Here is a 21,259-nt window from a genome sequence, read left to right as displayed (position 1 = left end):
CCTTAGAAAAGCAAAGCAACAGTTGTGGCTGTGTCGGTATTTCACTGATGACTACACCAGCACATCTGGAATATCACTCCATTCATTTTACTACAATTAAACACGTGCTGTTTCCTTTTATTTATTTCATTTTTTTTAAGTTGAATTAATTGATTATTTTATCCACAGAAAATATCTTATTTCAGTCATTTTTCATTCAAAGACTGCTAATTTCCTGCTACCAAGTTATTATTGTTTCTATCATCGTGTAAACCTAAAAACCGAGGTGACAAAAATAATCAATTGTAATTTTTGTCTTCATGTTCAGTAGTTATTGCTTATTTTAGATTAAATTGACGGGATTGGAAGTGATGATTAGCAGCAGCACCAGAGTGAAGCTGTTGGCAGGAGACCCATGCACGCACTGCGTCTTTGAGTCAGTCTGAGTGTGGACTCCATGATGTTCACGTCAGCTGTCTCCGTGTGTAGGTACACCTCAGAGAGCAGCATGAATCGTTCACCAGGGCAGCCCTCCTCCTATCGCTCTGACGAGGAGCTGATGGCCGTGCTGGACAGTCTGAGGGGAGGAGGTGTCAACGGCATCTCTGGTGACCCCTTATCCAAACTCCCACTTCCCCACAAGTTGGCAATCCTGGCCACAATGGACGAGGTGAGTCCTCCCACACGTGACAGGTGGGCAGCTTTTCCACATTACTGAAGCGTGCAGCGTTCGTACACTTCACAAGAGCATTTCTAATAGTCTTTGTGAAAGATTCACTGAACAGATATCTGTGCTTCCTGCTGTTCCTGCACACACACACACACACACTAGCAGTGCTGCTCTTATCCTGGTTTCTCTTGGTGTGATTCAGATCCGCTGGCTGCTGGAGGATGAGATCGTCTCTGCTCTGCGTCACTCTCGGGTCATCGGCCCGGCCACGCTGCAGAAAGTGGCGGAGCACGTTTTACGCTCCAGCGGTCGACCGCACTGTCACTGTGAGGAAGTCCCGCTTCAGTTTGTCTTTGGGCCTGAACAGTCGCTGGAAAAATTCAAAGAGGCAAGAAGAACAAACAGGATTTAAACTTGAGACACAAAGTTTCTCCAGGAATGTTCTACAAAAACATGTCTGCACATATTTGTATGAGAACATGATAGGAGTTAATTAATGAATCTTTAATTTTGTTCTTGCATATGTGCCTACAGGCTGATTCACAGGCATGCACAGAGGTTTGTTACTTCTGTATAGATGGACGTATGAATATAAAGTACGTTTGTTTATCTTGCAGGAGTTTCGTAGGATGTCTTTCTCTGGCTATGTGTTAAATGGAGAACAGGCCGGCTTCTACTATATGTCTCTGAGCAGACTGCACCCTCAGAGGATCCGAGAGACCGAGAGGCTGTCTGAGAGCACTGCATCCCCCCCACAACAGCCTGCTGCCGCCACCATATCCTGCAGTGCTGCAGCTCAGGCGGAGACCACGACGCTCGAGAGCGAAGCAGAAGCTCAGGCCAACAGTGAGGTTAGATACATCAGTGACTGTGATGTGCAGAGGAGGGAAAATACATCAGATCAGCCTTCATCTGTCCAGCTGTGCATTCAGTTTGTTTTTATGTTATTATTGACATCAGCATAAATCCATGATCGGAAATAAATCAGGTTAAATTTTAAGACGTATAGTTGGTAGAGTTTATCTGCAGGAGTTTATCAGACAGAATGACTCTAACTTTTACTTGAACTCTGTGCAGAGTGAGGACAGGAAGCCAGTCAGTGTTGCTGCTGATGCTCTCAGTGACACGACTCCGGACGCTGGTGAATCAGTTGCAGCCTTGAAGCCTGAAGCAGATGACTCTGTTAGCATGGTTGGGGACAGAGGTCAGCCCAGTACCCCCCAGCTGCAGGCAGAGAGCTGCACAGAGGCCAGCTCACCCCCAAAGACCCCCTCGAGTGTCAGCCTGGCTGAGTCCGTGCAGTCGGCCTCTCACAGTGAGTTTCACATTCATACCTGTTTAGGTTTGCTTGTTTCACTGTTTTGTTGCACGTGTGTCATCATCATGTCCAGTGATGATGACACACCTTACATTTGTACTTTATTCATTCCAGAAGTTGGTCAGTAAAAAAAGAAACTTCATATAAAAAGATAAATATAATGCATAATAAATCTTAATAAATACAAGTATTAAAAAAATAAAGTCCGTGTAAAAGTAAAATGTGAAGATATTGTAACAGTAACCGATTCTTTGAGCGTGGTGCACCGTTCGGGTTTCAGCTCTGTAGTTTAACCTGCGTAGAACAGAGACGCGCTCCTCTATCACTTCTTGTTTTCTCTCCTCAGGTGGCGGCAAACTCAGGCCGAGTCGAGTCCAGAGTGTCGTCTCCAGCCAAGGCAGCCTGGACTCAGACATGCAGGGTAAGTGCTGCACAAAGCTGGGTGAGAGGCTCCCTGTGGGGGAGAGTCATAGAAACACCTGCAGTCTGAAAGGTTCAAAGTGTCTGCTTTACAGAGTCTTAATTCTTATGTTATAGACGGTTCATGTCAATGCGTCTTCAGAAGAATGGTGGAAACATGTTAAATACAGACGTAATGCTGTGTTGACAGGTTATGATGGTGGCAGCAGCGACTCTGAGTGTGAGAGCTCCACCCTGGATGAACAGGAGTGCCAGGCCCGGCTTATGCCAGACTTCTGGCTCATTGTTAAGATCCACCAGGACAGAGTGACGGTGTACTCCCACTCCAGGTCAGAGTCATTTAGTGATTCCCATTTTTCATTCATTTAGTAACAAGTGACCTAAAAACAACTATACAGGTTTTAATTGAAGCAACTGTAACAAGTTTTCAAAGAAGCCCCTGTTTAAGGACCCGTTTTTATTTTTATAGACATGAAAAATCAGAACCGTTTAAAGCAGGGTGTCGGACTCCAGGCCTCGAGGGCCGGTGTCCTGCAGGTTTTAGATCTCACCCCGGGTCAGCACACCTGGATCACATGATGAGTTCATTACCAGGCCTCTGGGGAACGTCACGACCAGGGCTCTAGAGTGCCACCAATTTGGTTGCAAATGCGAGCAAATTTTTCAGTGGTGCGACTAAAAAAAAATATTTGGTTGCACCTGTGCGACCAACTGTTCAGGTAGCAAAAAAAAAAATCTGCAACCTTCCCTGTGGTCAACAACAGACACACATTTTGCCCCTATCGTGGACTGAACCAATCAGAGATAGTCAGGGGCGGGACCTCTCTGATTGGCCGTGGTCCAGTTGAAAGTGCAGGTGGAAGTGGGAGGTGAGTAGCTTGAATAAAGCGATATCAATTCATTAAATCCTGACTTTTAAATATAACTGTGTTTTGTCAGAAACGCCAGATTCTCAGATTAAAGCTCACAAAACCATTTCAACAACAACCAAACAGCAGATGAGAGCAGGTACACGGACTCCACACAAAGACGTAAACACAGAGCCGACGCATCAGGATCAGCTTTGTCTTTCTCGGCTTTCTCACCCGACGTAGACGGACACGCTGTCGGAGCTCAGCGATCCTGATGCGTCCGGTCCGCGCTGTGTTTACGTCTTTTTGCGCTGATTCTGAGCTGCAGGTTTTGTCTCTCCATCCAAAATCCACCGAGCCAGCAGCAAAAGAAGCAGCAAACTGCGCTTCACATCTGATCAATGTCGTCATGAATTTTGCTGTTTTGCTTCCACGACTATTAAAATCACACTCCATGCACAGCTCTCTCTCTCTCTCTGTACTTCAAGAACAGTTTCTGTCTCCAATCTCTGTTTTCTGTATTATTCAGTCGCTTATTACCCACCAGTCTACCGCTGTTTACAGCGCTGTGGCTGCTCTTTTTCTTTTTCACTTAAATGACCTCGGACAAGAAAGCCTGTTTTTTCTGTTGTTCAATACTGAAGAAATTTAAACTTTATATGCAGAACATTGTAGAATATTTTTAAGGTTATCTGCTACAAAAAGCCAGACCAGGAAAATCTCCTTCATGTTTTTCTGTGTTTTATTCTCAGTTACTTTCACACAAAGGCATCTGCTGTGATGTTCACAATTCTGATGAAGTCATTACTGATAAATGATCAGAATTATAATATTTCTGACTGTCTGAGGCTAAGTTGAATCGAATCGGGACTTTGAAAACCTGAATCGAATGGATTTATAGAAATCAGTGATGATACCCAGCCCTATGAGCAGCCTAGGCACGACAGAAGTGGATGTAGCTGTAATAGGAAAAGAACTATTGCTAACTTTTCTGTTAAGGCCGGATCCTTCTGAAATTCATAGCCAGTGCTCTGACACGGTGTCATCAGTCTTTGAATGCTGAAAAAGCACATTATATTAATTATTATAAAATTTGTGTGCGCCTAACTTTTGTGCCGGTACGCCTAACTTTAAAAAGTTAGGCGTACCGGTACGCCCATGGCAAAAAGTTAGTCTAGAGCCCTGACGACATGCTGAGGAAGTAATTTAGCCGTTTAAATCAGCTGTGATGGATCACATCTAAAACCTGCAGGACGCCGGCCCTCGAGGCCTGGAGCTGGACAGTCCTGACTTGCAGAGAGGTAGACGTTGATAAGTCAGATTGGACTTCTCTTTTTTCACATTTGTGCACTCAGATATTAAATGCATTATTCATTTGCAACACAATTTTCACTACACAAGCTTCTCATTTTTCGTTTTTAGTGGTAATAGTTTTTTGACCTGGCTGCTCAAAGATTTGCTTTAAACCTCTCTGAGAAGCGGAGATATTAAACTCATGTAATATTTTTCATGGTTTATAAACATGAACTCTGTGAATAGCTTTGCTCTGACTTTCTGTGACTTCTTCCAGACTAAGTCCAGACTGGTAACCAGTTATTCTTAATTGAAACACTTACTACATACCTTATTATTGCATGTTGTTACTGTAACTTCTAGTATGTGCTTCGTGACCATGAAAGGATTTGATCCATGAAACATCACAGTGCTAAAAGATTTACTTCCAGTTATTTGAAGTTCTTATTATTTAACAGTACAGTCTGTTTGTAGGTCATGTTGTCAGGTGTAATGGTATTTCTGGATGGCTCCCAGTTATCAGCTCTGTAGCTCTTGTAACCCTTGTGGCTCTTCCGGTTTCTGTCATATCAAAGTCGAGTTTGGATCAGAAGTTAGTGATGGCGGTCTCGGTCGATGCATGTACGCTTGGAAAAACAGTCGACTGATATATACTACGGTGTCAAACTCGCCATTAATGGGAGGTCGCCAGATGTTATCTTTATGAGGGAAAGTCTATCAAATACAAATGTTGTTTTCCTTTGACTCTTTCTTATTTTTCATTTTTCTTTTAGTCAAACGTTTTTCCTTTCTGACACTAGAGGCACTAAAAACAAGTCTGAGCTTACTTTCATAACTTTGATCACGGCTGTTCATCCTTTGGGTGTGTTGTGTCGTTACAGATGCTTCAGTGAGGGAAAAGAGGTCGGCACCGAGGAGCTGGAGAAGAAGGACGAAGAGCAGGAGTTGCCTGAATGCTTACAGCTGCATCAAATGGTGGTCAGGAAGATCGGAGAAATGTGCAGAGTTGTGAATCAGGTAGTTACCTCAGCACCCCAAGCTGCGTCTCTTTCATTGTTTGTAGCAGCATAATGTCCTCGTAAGTGGACATCAGGCCCTTGTAGAGCAAAATTGAGTATTTTAGTCTAAATAACCCAAAATGTGATGTCCACATATGTGGACGCAGGTCCTAGGAGGTTAATTGCTGGATCATTTTCAGACATTTAAGAGGATTGAAACTTGCATTTTCAGTCTACTGCTCGGTGTTTGCACACTCTGTGCTTTTGTAGCGTATGCTGCTCCAGGACCTGCACGACAGCCATCTGTGTAACAAGCTGCTGGTGGCTGAGAGTGAGGAAGACATCTGGAAGAGTGAGCCTCACTGCAGGCAGAGGCTCAACACCGCTGATGGTGAGTGAGAACAAGCTGCAGGTAGTTTTACAGTGTTTTATATTAACGCTGGGATTCCTCACAAAGGGTTTCAGAGCCTATAAGACATTTGCAGTCTTCTGTCATGTTGCACTCTAATGTCGCCTCTTTGCAGTTAGTCCTCTGCAAATAAAGTTGTAAATATTGGTATTTCTCTAACCACAGACTACAGCACAGAGGAGAGCTACCAGGCCAGAGATTATCTGGCTGCTACCATGCAGTTTATCCCAGGGCACTTTGCCTGCGATGTGGTTTGGCGCACAATCATCCACATTCACCCCCGCCTCAAGATGGGACCCAACATGGGAGTGGCCAGAGGTGAGAGGAACGTCCGGGTGCTCGGCTTTAAACGCGTGCAGTCATTTCAGTTCAGTGTATGATAAATCTCTTCTTACTCCGAGGAGTCGCTGTGTAGGATTTAAATGGCTCCAAAGCAAAAACAGGATTTGTAATTCTGTTATTAAATGTGCACCCGTAGCTATGAATCCATGCGTTTTAATTAGCTTTAACTGGGAACATGTGGACTCTTTTTTATGGCTCACTGCCATATTTTCGCTCAGGTTATGATCCAACTTTTTCAATTCCAGTATGATACTGAGGGCTGGACTAATCTTTGATACAGAGAGCTGAAGAAATAAGTGCTTGTGACTGAGCAGTGACTCGAGTCACAGCAGTGACTGCTGTAACGTCCTGTTGGACGCTGGTTGTTGCAGTGGGCTGCAGTTGGGACTGTGGTTGTACTGAGTGTGTACTTGATGTGCAGTTCTCATATTTACATCAATTATGTGCTTATTAGAATCTTTCTCTGTTTCAATCCAGCGAAGATGATGTTCCTAAATCAGTGGATTTGTTCTGTAAACGTGGATGTTTCTGTCTTCCTGTCGCAGCGATCCAGGCCCTGCGCTCTGTGTTGAATGCCTTCTGCGTGGTCAACAGGAAGAACATGTTTGTCTACCAGGAGCGTTCCACTAAATCAGTCTTCTACCTCAGGTTTGACTCTCTGTTACTTCTTTTCTTCTCCAGTGGGTCCAGTTTTGTCCCAAAAGTATTTTTCAGCATTTTGCCCCCGATACTCAAAGAAAGTTCCCAGTATAAACTTCCCAGTATAAGTTCCCAGTATAAACTTTCCTCTATATTGCGAGAGCTTTGTGAAGATTGTTGTGACACAGCTCTCCTTGACTTTTTTCCATCTCGTTTGCTGGAAGCAAAAATCCACCCACAGATGTTCTTACAACAGCAGTGTGGTGGAGGAGAAATCCGACTTCCTGGTAATTGAACTGCTGTCAAACAGGACATCGCAAGGAAACAATTTTGTGATGTTTGTGCCAGATGGAGGAGCTTCCAAATCGCAGTGTTCACTCTGAGGCTGGAGCCAGCGTTTCCTCTCATGCTGGCTGACGCAGTTCCCCGTTCACTTCACAGTGAAACACAGTCAGTTAACTTACTGTGTTGTGTTTAACTAAAGATTTGCTGGAGTTGAACACAACACTTTGTGTGCGTGTTTGTTTGATTCATAAGGTGGAGTCCACGGCATTGAAATGTGGGTTTTTGATGTATTTGGAAAAGAAAATATTTTATTTGCATAAGAACCGTCGTCAAATGTTATAAATCGGCCTGACAGGCATGCAGTCATTGTTCTTTACAAACCAGCAGTGTGTCATCCCAACATTAGCATCGAATCTTTTCTATTTAGTTTCTTTGTTTATTTAAGTCGCACATCCTCAGCAATCGCTCTCCTTAGAACGCACCTGCAGCAGACGGTCTTTGGTTTGAAGGGTTTGTCACTGGAGAAATAGCTGAGACGGTCACGATGGTTCCATTTCAGTTGTTATTCAGGACGTCTCTGGATGTGGTGCAGAGGGAAAGCACGAAGCATGTGCTGCTGCTGCACACAGGTGATCAGCTGATGATCGTATCAGCTGTTTCATTGTGTGTTGTTCTGCAGGAAAAGCGCTAAAATCCCTTGTTTGAGAATAAAACAGGAAACAAACAACAGAATACGGAGTTTCGTGTAAATCAGTCTGTGTGTGAATGTGTGTATTTATATAGATTATTGAGGTGATGTAGTGACGATAAAAACAGCGGCGAGACGTATGTAATGTTACACCTCAGCAGCATCTTTGCTCCGACATGAATTTGTGATGAGGATTCAAGCGTACGTATTGATTGGAGCGTGAGTGATTAGAGCAGTTTATCTACACTCAAAGTGGCAGCACATCGACGTTTCTCTGCACAGGCAAAGCAGAAAGTAAGTATTGTAATTTACCTCTAATGTGTTTCAGATATGCAGCATTTCTTTAACATCACTGAGAGTGAGTTTCAGATAGAATAGCCTGAGAAGCAGCAACAAATTGTGTGACATTTGTCGTAATGGTGCGGGCAGAGATGGTTCTCTCTTCTTAAATACATGATTATTACCAGCTCATCCAGAAAAACATCAACTTACCTCCTCGTGCTCTTTCCAGACTCTGTGAAACATCACTAACAGGGAAGTACTCCGACATGGACGGGAACCTCCACGTGCCTCGCTGCATCGGGCTCGCCAGGAGTCAAGAGCCTTCGATGTCCGAGGACTCTGTAGTAAGTGACCAAGTCTGTTCACCACTGACTGCAACCAGTAACAGATCATTTCACTGTGAGATGTGGGGACTGTGTGATGATGTAAGCCAGGATAGGCAAAGTTAGATGCAGGTTCCACACAAACGTCTACATTCTGAAACATTTAGAGTTTTTGTGTATATAAAACTCAAAGATGACGATAAGGTTTTTGTTCAGAGTCTTAGTCGGTTTGAGAGGTGCAGGCATGGGTGGAGAGTGGGCAGACAGGTAAGTATCAAGAGAGGCAAGGATCCAGAAATGAGGCTGACAGTTTGCTGGCGGCCACACGGGGGGAAATTTACTGAACAAGGAAAATCTCCGATAATTGACTGGGAGCATAATTTGAGCCTAAATTGCTTTGACGACTGTAACGTTCTGGCAGAGTCGGTGTATGAGCTGGTCCTTAAATACTGCAGGGTGATGAGGTGGTAAAGCACAGGTGTGCCAAACCTGCCCACAGGCATGAACCTGAGCTGCAGAAGGAGAGAGGCAGAGTATGTGCCAGGCAGGGAAGGCTGGGACGGATCAAACGTATGAGACTGTTCAGCTTGATTTGAATCCCATTTTTCACAGTTTATCTGCAGCACTATTCCTTTAATCTTATCAACGTGTCATTTTATCATGTGTTTCTGTTGGTTGGTGGACTTATGTTAAAACAGCAATTATGCCATTAAGATGATCTCGCTGGAATTTGTTCTCTCTGAGGGCCACAGGCTTAGTTTCCCAGACATGGATTAAGTCTACTCTCGGACTAAGATCTGCTCTTAGAGTAAAAGTTTCACTTGTCAGACCACTAAAGCTGGACCATAGGTGCATCTACTGAAAATCTCGGATGAGTTTGAATCTCAGTGGTCAGGGTTCGAGCTTCATCAAAATGCAGTTGAGAAGAAGGTGAGATAGGCTTTTGAAATTGATACCATAGTTGTATCTACTGGGAGGCTGAAGGGTAGCACTGGTGGAGACCAGTATCTTCCTTTAATTTCCCACTCTTCTGTGAAATGCTTCAAGGACTTCCTCCCGATAATAAACCACAGTGTGCACATGAAGGTTTGCTGCTTAATTGGATTAATAAAACAGGGATTTTAAGTCTTCTGGAAGTTTCCTGTAGTCAAAGGTCAGAGAATTCAGGCAAGTTTTAGTTCAGTGACTGTAATTCCAGGTCCGGTGGTTCTGTGCACCTTATCTGATGTTCTGAAAGGGAGATTATACCCGAGCCTGTCAGTCACTGGGTGCAGTCGATAAGGCAGGAAAGCAAGACGTTTTCAGCTGCGTTCCCTCAGATTCACTCACGGAACGGCTGATGGACAGTTTTGGAAAGCACTTACATTAAGCAGCAGAAGTAAATCTCATCTTCCTCTCAGCATATTTCCAGAGGATCCTGTGCCCATGGAACGGGCAGAAAGGACAACGTGAAGCGAAGTATGAAGGACTGAATATTTGTCAGCACAAGCAGAGAGAGCAAACAGATGTCTATCATAATATGAACATGCACACTGTTTACCAGATTAAGCACGGGGGAGGGTTTTGGTACATTGGCAGGAGGCATGAGCACATTTGATGCCAAGTCCATGTACATATACCTCCCACAGAGATGCTCTGTCACACACAAATTAAAGGATACCGGTGTAATCTGCATTGAGGTTTGAAATCAGAGTACTGTTGCCAAATCTTTGATGTGTCTTTCAGGGCTCCAGGTCTTCTTTGGAGGGCTCTCGGCCAGTTGGACAAGTAGATAAGCACATCCTGCTGCTGGTGCATGGAGTGGGAAGTGCAGGTGAGAACTGGGAAACATCAGGGCTTGAGAATCATTTCCAAGTTGTAATAGTGCGTTCCAAATGAAGTCAGAATTATTTTCCCAGGCGGAAACGCCCTCTCAGCTCAGAAAGTTGGAGCAGCTCCACCAACACGAGTTAATAAAGTAAAAAGGCGGCAATGAACGTAAACATCAGTAAAACTGTGAAACTTTTAATCTGTACAGTTCTTCACATCACAGGCTCTATCCACTAATGTGCTGTTTTATAGTAAGGAAAAGTATTGTGCTGTATTGATCGTAATGTATAAATTGCTCTACCTCGCTAGCAAGCCAAACAAATTCTGTTTTTCTTTGATTTTCTGATTTGGCCACGATAATGAAGCCAATTTGGGAGTGATGTCACTATGAGTAGCTGAGATTTTCATATTTTCCAGGTGAGAAATAAAAGCGCTCATGTGCTAGATTGGACTAAAATGATCAGATGTCCACCGGACAGAGAATATGCTCGATGCAAATCTAAAGTAGTTTTCACCGAAGGTTTTTAATGCATAAAAAAAGCAGAAATCATCCATGTGATGGAGAATGCATATGGTTCAAAGGCTGCCTGCAGTAGTAATAGTGTCCTTTGCTGCAGCCTTTGTGGTTCATTGTCAAACATTTCATTTTAATATTTGTGAAGAATAATGTCATTAAAAGGCAGCAGCTTAATCTGCTCATCTTCATGTTTGTCTTAAAGACTAAAGCACTGAAACACAATCACCTCCTGATGGTGAACACAACTCCTGCACTGGTTTTAGTGGGACAATATTTAAATAACCATTACTTGAAAAGTATGAGGGGAAAAGCAAACCACAGAATCAAAGCAGCTGATGTCAAAGCCAATTCAGCTTTTACACCAATTAAATTACAAATTGGTGACTTAAAGCCTGACCTGCAGATCGCTGCTTCTCACACTATAGACACAGATGCTGCATCCAGACTCGTGAAATGGTAAACGGACGGTATTTCTATTTTCTCTTTTCTATACTTTTCGTCTTTGCTGAGAACTGAAAGCACTTCCTTACAACAAGACACACACACACAAACACTCGGTGCTTTATTTTGTCCACTTTAGGTGCTTTTTACCTGATGCGTGCACACACCCATCACACTCTGATGGTTGCATCAGGAGCAATTTGGGGTTTAGTATCTTGCCAAAAGGCCCAAAGGACTCTTTGTTATGTGGGTTCAGCTCGAACCTCCTCATCTTTAAGCAGAACGTAAGGATGCATTTGTAATGGTATTTCTAAATATATATATTTTATGCAACTATGTTGTAAACATAAGATAACATAAGGGTACACCACATACCGTGTCATAAACAATGTTCCCTCTAATGTTTCACGTGTCTGAGCGAACACACAAACTCCCTGAGCCGACACTTGGACCACTGTGAGCAACAGCAGACGTGAGCACTGTGGTCACGCCAGCATCCAAGTTACATGGTTATTAAAATAATCAAATTACAGCGTTTATGTTAGACTACTTTTAATTAACTGCTTCAGCCCACTTACAATGAAATTTAAAGAAGATCTTGTTGATGACCTGTGCAGCATGTTAACACTATTGGAAGGAAAAATAACTTTAACTTTTTATATATTTATAAAGCTCTGACTTGTATTGTGAGTCTGTGGTCTGTTAGAGAGTCTGTAACTCTGTCTGTAAAATACAGTAAATAATGACCAATGTTGGGCAATTAATGATATAGTTACTTCTTCAAAAAAGTAACTGAGTTATGCAAACAAGTGTTTTTGCAGCTGTTTACCTAAAAATGCAGCCAAGGCTTTTTTAAACAAACATTTCAAACTATTTACAGAACAATCAGCTGTTCTGCATCAAATCTGATGCCACACAAATTATTTGTGCCGCTCAAAAAAATAATTTGTGTCCACTATGAGATGAAGGAGAACAACAGCCTGATACCTGCAGGCCTGACAGCAGCAGATGTATCACTGCTGTAACACCTGTAACACTCAGCAGGCGCCTCATTGTTCTGACACACACAACACTACTGACTACACTACACACTGACTACACACTGACTACACTCTCACTACACACTGACTACACACTGACTACACTCTCACTACACACTGACTACACGCTGACTACACACTGACTACACACTGACTACACTCTCACTACACACTGACTACACTCTCACTACACACTGACTACACTCTCACTACACACTGACTACACACTGACTACACTCTCACTACACACTGACTACACACTGACTACACTCTCAATACACGCTGACTACACACTGACTACACTCTCACTACACTCTCACTACACGCTGACTACACGCTGACTACACTCTCACTACACGCTGACTACACGCTGACTACACGCTGACTACACACTGACTACACTCTCACTACACGCTGACTACACACTGACTACACTCTCACTACACGCTGACTACACTCTCACTACACGCTGACTACACGCTGACTACACTCTCACTACACGCTGACTACACGCTGACTACACACTGACTACACTCTCACTACACGCTGACTACACTCTCACTACACGCTGACTACACACTGACTACACTCTCACTACACGCTGACTACACACTGACTACACTCTCACTACACGCTGACTACACTCTCACTACACGCTGACTACACGCTGACTACACTCTCACTACACGCTGACTACACGCTGACTACACGCTGACTACACACTGACTACACTCTCACTACACGCTGACTACACTCTCACTACACGCTGACTACACTCTCACTACACGCTGACTACACGCTGACTACACACTGACTACACTCTCACTACACGCTGACTACACACTGACTACACTCTCACTACACGCTGACTACACGCTGACTACACACTGACTACACTCTCACTACACGCTGACTACACGCTGACTACACACTGACTACACTCTCACTACACGCTGACTACACACTGACTACACTCTCACTACACGCTGACTACACTCTCACTACACGCTGACTACACGCTGACTACACTCTCACTACACGCTGACTACACTCTCACTACACGCTGACTACACACTGACTACACACTGACTACACTCTCAATACACGCTGACTACACACTGACTACACTCTCACTACACGCTGACTACACTCTCACTACACGCTGACTACACGCTGACTACACTCTCACTACACGCTGACTACACACTGACTACACACTGACTACACTCTCACTACACGCTGACTACACTCTCACTACACGCTGACTACACTCTCACTACACGCTGACTACACGCTGACTACACACTGACTACACTCTCACTACACGCTGACTACACACTGACTACACTCTCACTACACGCTGACTACACTCTCACTACACGCTGACTACACGCTGACTACACGCTGACTACACTCTCACTACACGCTGACTACACACTGACTACACTCTCACTACACGCTGACTACACTCTCACTACACGCTGACTACACTCTCACTACACGCTGACTACACGCTGACTACACACTGACTACACTCTCACTACACGCTGACTACACGCTGACTACACTCTCACTACACGCTGACTACACACTGACTACACACTGACTACACTCTCAATACACACTGACTACACTCTCACTACACGCTGACTACACTCTCACTACACGCTGACTACACACTGACTACACACTGACTACACTCTCACTACACGCTGACTACACTCTCACTACACGCTGACTACACACTGACTACACTCTCACTACACACTGACTACACACTGACTACACTCTCACTACACTCTCACTACACGCTGACTACACGCTGACTACACTCTCACTACACGCTGACTACACGCTGACTACACGCTGACTACACGCTGACTACACGCTGACTACACACTGACTACACTCTCACTACACACTGACTACACTCTCACTACACGCTGACTACACACTGACTACACTCTCACTACACGCTGACTACACGCTGACTACACTCTCACTACACGCTGACTACACTCTCACTACACGCTGACTACACACTGACTACACACTGACTACACTCTCAATACACACTGACTACACTCTCAATACACGCTGACTACACTCTCACTACACACTGACTACACGCTGACTACACTCTCACTACACGCTGACTACACGCTGACTACACTCTCACTACACGCTGACTACACTCTCACTACACGCTGACTACACTCTCACTACACGCTGACTACACACTGACTACACACTGACTACACTCTCAATACACACTGACTACACTCTCAATACACGCTGACTACACTCTCACTACACACTGACTACACGCTGACTACACTCTCACTACACGCTGACTACACACTGACTACACTCTCACTACACGATGACTACACACTGACTACACTCTCAATACACGCTGACTACACTCTCACTACACGCTGACTACACACTGACTACACTCTCACTACACGCTGACTACACGCTGACTACACACTGACTACACTCTCACTACACGCTGACTACACGCTGACTACACACTGACTACACTCTCACTACACGCTGACTACACACTGACTACACACTGACTACACTCTCAATACACGCTGACTACACTCTCACTACACGCTGACTACACGCTGACTACACTCTCACTACACGCTGACTACACACTGACTACACTCTCAATACACGCTGACTACACTCTCACTACACGCTGACTACACGCTGACTACACTCTCACTACACGCTGACTACACGCTGACTACACTCTCACTACACGCTGACTACACGCTGACTACACTCTCACTACACGCTGACTACACGCTGACTACACACTGACTACACTCTCACTACACGCTGACTACACACTGACTACACTCTCACTACACGCTGACTACACTCTCACTACACGCTGACTACACTCTCACTACACGCTGACTACACACTGACTACACACTGACTACACTCTCAATACACACTGACTACACTCTCAATACACGCTGACTACACTCTCACTACACACTGACTACACACTGACTACACGCTGACTACACTCTCACTACACGCTGACTACACACTGACTACACTCTCAATACACGCTGACTACACACTGACTACACACTGACTACACTCTCAATACACGCTGACTACACTCTCACTACACGCTGACTACACACTGACTACACTCTCACTACACACTGACTACACACTGACTACACTCTCACTACACTCTCACTACACGCTGACTACACGCTGACTACACTCTCACTACACGCTGACTACACGCTGACTACACTCTCACTACACGCTGACTACACTCTCACTACACGCTGACTACACTCTCACTACACGCTGACTACACTCTCACTACACGCTGACTACACGCTGACTACACGCTGACTACACTCTCACTACACGCTGACTACACTCTCACTACACGCTGACTACACACTGACTACACGCTGACTACACTCTCACTACACGCTGACTACACTCTCACTACACGCTGACTACACTCTCACTACACGCTGACTACACTCTCACTACACGCTGACTACACGCTGACTACACGCTGACTACACTCTCACTACACGCTGACTACACTCTCAATACACGCTGACTACACACTGACTACGCTGACTACACACTGACTACACACTGACTACACTCTCAATACACGCTGACTACACTCTCACTACACGCTGACTACACTCTCACTACACTCTCACTACACACTGACTACACGCTGACTACACTCTCACTACACGCTGACTACACGCTGACTACACTCTCACTACACGCTGACTACACTCTCACTACACGCTGACTACACTCTCACTACACGCTGACTACACTCTCACTACACGCTGACTACACTCTCAATACACGCTGACTACACACTGACTACGCTGACTACACACTGACTACACACTGACTACACTCTCAATACACGCTGACTACACTCTCACTACACGCTGACTACACTCTCACTACACTCTCACTACACACTGACTACACGCTGACTACACTCTCACTACACGCTGACTACACGCTGACTACACTCTCACTACACGCTGACTACACTCTCACTACACGCTGACTACACTCTCACTACACGCTGACTACACTCTCACTACACGCTGACTACACTCTCAATACACGCTGACTACACACTGACTACGCTGACTACACACTGACTACACACTGACTACACTCTCAATACACGCTGACTACACTCTCACTACACGCTGACTACACTCTCACTACACTCTCACTACACACTGACTACACACTGACTACACGCTGACTACACTCTCACTACACGCTGACTACACTCTCACTACACGCTGACTACACAAGATTTGTGCTAAACGTCTCAAATCTCTCACATCTCAAACACGCCGTCACTCCTAAAACTTCCCCCTCCCTAAACAACTAAAGGCCATGTTGCCATATCGTTTTTTGATTGGTCCACATGGTAATTTTTCCACCAATAGGAAAGGCTGGGGGTGTTTTTGTCTTTGCTCACAGGCTTTCGAGCGTTTTCCTTATAAAACGCCGTTTTTACCGTTTCTTCCTGCAGTAAATATAAACAACGACAGTATTCAGGAAGAAAACCAAACATTGCAGATATTTTATCATAACTCTGGTTTTACGTGGCCGATCAACACAATTTAAAAACTGGTATAAAGTCCACACTTTGTCCGTCAGTTGTTCGTCTGTCCTGCTCACGTCTCCAATGGTTGGACACGTTGTCATTAACGTGGCTTCACTCCACATCAGCTGCTTTGCTAAAACACCGGCACATAAGGACGCTGTCATAGCCTGTCAGCGACGTTGATTAGCTGCGTATATACGAATGTGAATCGCATCATTGGCTGGACTTTGGGATAAGGTGGCATCATTCTGATCCCATACGGGAGCAGCCAGTCACTGACTCACACTGCAAAACTGAATCGTTAAAGTTTTCATTTTAATTTCAATTCAGGTTAGATTTGTTTTTTTTGTTTGTTTTTTTTGTGCGCAATGCAGATTTTCTGTGCGCAGAGACCGAGCCAGCAGTGCACAATTGCGCACGTGCGCAGCTTAGTGGGAACATTGGTCATAAATATAACTTGAAAATTCATATTTTTACCCCTCAGTACGGAAGAGGATTAGGGCCACTGGAAAAAAAAAGTGGGCACGTCTTTTTTTTTTTCTCCTTTTCCTGAAGTCAGAATTCTGACTTTAATCTCAGATTATTATTGTTTCCAGTGGCCCTAATCCTCTTCCGTACCTCAGCCATAAAAGGCTGATGGGATATTGTTGTCACCCCACTGTGGGGGGTGGGGGTGGGGGGGGTCAGCAGCATGAACATCTAAGTTTGTGAATAACTGGGAACGAGGCAACGTAGGAGCTTCAAATTGATGCCATTGGTGTTCAGATCTTAGTGACTTTGAGGGTTCTGCCAATCTTGTGAATGGCATGTCTGCTGGAGGGCAGCTTCTAGTGTTTTGAGTGGTGTAGAGCCCTCAAACTCCGTAGATGTCCATGCATTAGTAAGCTACTGAAAAACATGGTGACTGCATTGATGCATTGTTTCAATTAATGGCAGCAATGCAGCAACAACTTAACCTGCAGCAGTTAGTTAGGTTATCCTGGTGTTAATAACGGGCTTTGACATACATGTGGCAACATTTCCACATATGAACTTTGATTTCTTAAGGATAGTTGGGTCAAATGTTTTTTATAGATGTTCATGTTTCCTGCAGCCTAAGATGTAATGCGCTGTTATCTGTGACCATTGTCAGGCGCAGATTTTGCACAAAGCAGTTCTCAGTTTCTGAGGAGGCTTTTTAGTGCTGCGTAGCATTATGAAGGTCTTTGAGTGCTCAGGTCTATTTACCAGGAAACATAAATGAAGGCTTGTTGCACTGTGTGGCGCCCCTCAGTGCAACAAGCCGGTGGCTGATGCTGCTCCGCTGCACACACAGTGGTGAGGGGTGGAAACCTGCAGACAGTTTTGCTAACACCCTTCACTGCTCCTCTTCTCTCACTGAGTGTGACTTGGGGCGCTGACAGAGAAGGCAGTTGTCACCTACCTTGTTTACACATCTTTTGGGGAACAAGGGTTCTGTAGTCGAGGGGTGTGACTCCCAAATTGGACTCAATTTAGAGAGAAATGTTTTTCAGCCCTGCACACAACACAAACCCAACTACTGTGTGCACCTTAGTTTCATCACACTGTGAATAATCCCACTAAGTGTGTGTGTGTGTGCTTTAAACACGTCTTCCTTCAGCTAACTCATGTTAAAAATAAAAAGTCGAGACGTTTGGGTGTGAAGAGTTTCTGCTGCCCGGTGCTGTTCCTCCTGCGGACATGTTGATGGGGCTGTTGCACTGGGAATGAAGACCATCACTGGATTCAGGCCAACCAACAGCAGGGGAGCTGAGGGAGGTGAGAATAGAGCCGACGAGTTGAATCTGTTTTTCAATAGATTCGACACCACAGTGTCTGCTCCCACCCCCACAACCTCACCTGCAGTCAGCCTGGAATCCATAGCCACACCACTGTGCCAGCCTCTCTCTTCACATGTTGCCTCCTGTGAGATTCCTGACACCCCTCCCCCACCCATCACCTTCACTCAATACCAGGTTGAGATGCAAATGAGGAGACTTCACTCAGGCAAGTCTGCTGGACCAGACGGAGTGAGTCCCCTTGTCCTCAAGACCTGTGCCCCCCAGCTGTGTGGAGTCTTTCATAAACTGTTTATGCTGAGTCTGAGTCTGCAGAGGGTCCCGGTGATGTGGAAGACATCATGCCTCGTCCCTGTACCAAAGACGCCTCGTCCCAGTGGCCCCCAGGATTACAGGCCCGTGGCACTGACCTCCCACATCATGAAGACCCTGGAAAGGCTCATCCTGGACCAGCTGCGACCCATAGTAAGACCACATCTGGATCCCCTTCAGTTCGCTTATCAGCCTCGTCTCGGAACAGAGGACGCCATCATCTACCTGCTCAATCGTGTCTACACCCATCTGGACCAGCCGGCGAGCACTGTGAGGGTCATGTTTTTTGACTTTTCCAGTGCTTTCAACACCATCAGGCCGACCCTCCTGGGTGATAAGCTAACAGCGATGCAGGTGGATGCTTCTCTGGTGTCCTGGATTGTTGATTACCTGACAGGAAGACCACAATATGTACGTCTCCCACAGTGTGTGTCTGACAAGGTGATTAGCAACACAGGGGCACCACAGGGGACTGTCCTCTCCCCCTTCCTCTTCACCCTCTACACCACAGACTTCAGCCACTGCACAGAGACCTGCCATCTTCAGAAGTTTTCTGATGACTCTGCGGTGGTTGGATGCATCAGCAGGGATGATGAGACAGAGTACCGGGCTGTGGTCGACTCCTTTGTCACGTGGTGTGAGCAGAATCATCTGCAGCTCAACGTGGCAAAGACCAAGGAACTGATCGTGGACTTCAGGAAGACCAGGAAACACTTGACCCCTGTTTCAATCCAGGGGGTCAGTGTTGACATTGTGGAGGACTATAAATACCTTGGAGTACACATTGACAATAAACTGGACTGGGCTAAAAACACCACAGCACTTTACAGGAAGGGCCAGAGTCGTCTCTATTTTTTGAGGCGACTGAGGTCCTTCAACATCTGCCAGAAAATGCTGAGGATTTTCTATGAGTCTGTTGTGGCCAGTGCGATCCTCTATGCTGTTGCATGCTGGGGGAGCAGGCTGAGGGTCGCAGATGCCAACAGACTTAATAAACTAATCCGTAAGGCCAGCAATGTTGTGGGGATGGAGCTGGACTCCCTCAAGGTGGTGTCGGAGAGGCGGATGCTGTCCAAGATAAAGACAATGTTGGATAACACCTCCCACCCACTCCATGACATGTTGGTCAGTCACAGGAGCTCGTTCAGTGAGAGACTGAGATTACCGAAAAGCACCACTGAACGACACAGGAAATCATTCCTGCCTGTGGCCATCTCCCTGTACAACGCATCCACTTAACACACTGTTTGCTGCTACAGCTACACATGTTTCTTTTCCAAATATTTATTTATAAGTGACTTATGTATGTATGTATGTATATATATGTATATATTGTACTATTCTTAGTTAGCGTATTGTCTGTCTTGTCTTAATGTTGGTTTAAAATGGAGCACTGTAACAAAAAATAATTTCCCCCAGGGATCAATAAAGTATTCTGATTCTGATTCTGATTCTGAATCTGTCTCAGGCAGACACGCTGGCCTCACTTCATGGTTTCTCAAAGCATAACTCATTAAAATCCTCCTCTGCTTCTTCCACTCATCATAGTCTGAAATGATCTTTATTCTGCAGTATCACTGGATGGCTGTATTAAAGTCTCCTCCATGTGTTTGTGTGATTAGTTTTCTTTTGTCAGCAGAAGAGCTGCTTTATTAAAGCAGACCCAACATTACTCCTTTACATGTTTTTTCTTATATAGAGTGCCACAGTAGTATCATGGTAATAGTTTCCAATATTGAGGTTAACGTATGTTTAAGCTGTGCGCCAGAGATGACCATATTAGGAATGTCCCCTCTCTGTGACATCATACAGAGCCGAAAGTAGAAAAAATGCCTCTGTGTTTAGAGCAACCACAGGGATTGATTGTGGATAACCTGACCTTGTTATTTGAAACCAAGGCCATGTTCAATATCAACATTCACCTTGGAAAGTATAAATATGTCTTTGAGAAACAAAGACGAGGTTCCCTTGAAATGCTCAGCAGAAGCAAACAAGAATAAAAATGTTTCCGTCTGGATTTGAAAATTCGTTTTCGAGACGTTCCTGAAACTATCATGTTTTTTATGCTGCATTATATGTGAAAGCTGCTTCCCCATACTTTGGTTTTGCCCTTGGCACCACAGGCAGTCCACTCTCCATCGATCCAAGGCGTCTCACTCACATCAGCAACGGGCCCATCTTAGCATC

General features: G+C 44.9%; 1 protein-coding gene across 15 annotated transcripts in view; it reads left to right on the top strand.

Annotated features, from left to right (window-relative positions):
- szt2 (SZT2 subunit of KICSTOR complex) overlaps positions 1–21,259 on the top strand; it is a 120,383-nt gene that overhangs the window by 26,267 nt on the left and 72,857 nt on the right. For all 15 annotated transcript variants that reach the window (XM_085383258.1, XM_085383250.1, XM_085383249.1 and 12 more), the window contains 12 exons: positions 469–649; positions 852–1,037; positions 1,267–1,500; positions 1,727–1,964; positions 2,314–2,388; positions 2,578–2,716; positions 5,413–5,548; positions 5,800–5,920; positions 6,104–6,256; positions 6,826–6,928; positions 8,404–8,518; positions 10,223–10,310. In XM_085383258.1, coding sequence (XP_085239384.1) covers positions 469–649; positions 852–1,037; positions 1,267–1,500; positions 1,727–1,964; positions 2,314–2,388; positions 2,578–2,716; positions 5,413–5,548; positions 5,800–5,920; positions 6,104–6,256; positions 6,826–6,928; positions 8,404–8,518; positions 10,223–10,310 — 1,769 coding nt within the window. The remainder of the gene's footprint in view (positions 1–468; positions 650–851; positions 1,038–1,266; positions 1,501–1,726; positions 1,965–2,313; positions 2,389–2,577; positions 2,717–5,412; positions 5,549–5,799; positions 5,921–6,103; positions 6,257–6,825; positions 6,929–8,403; positions 8,519–10,222; positions 10,311–21,259) is intronic.

Source organism: Rhamphochromis longiceps, linkage group LG15 (assembly GCF_057381845.1).
Source record: "Rhamphochromis longiceps isolate RC_006_pf linkage group LG15, R_longiceps_female_GT1.1, whole genome shotgun sequence".
Classification (NCBI taxonomy): Eukaryota; Metazoa; Chordata; class Actinopteri; order Cichliformes; family Cichlidae; genus Rhamphochromis; species Rhamphochromis longiceps.
The sequence above is the reverse complement of the archived record's forward strand: the minus strand, read 5'-3'. Positions and strand labels throughout refer to the sequence as shown.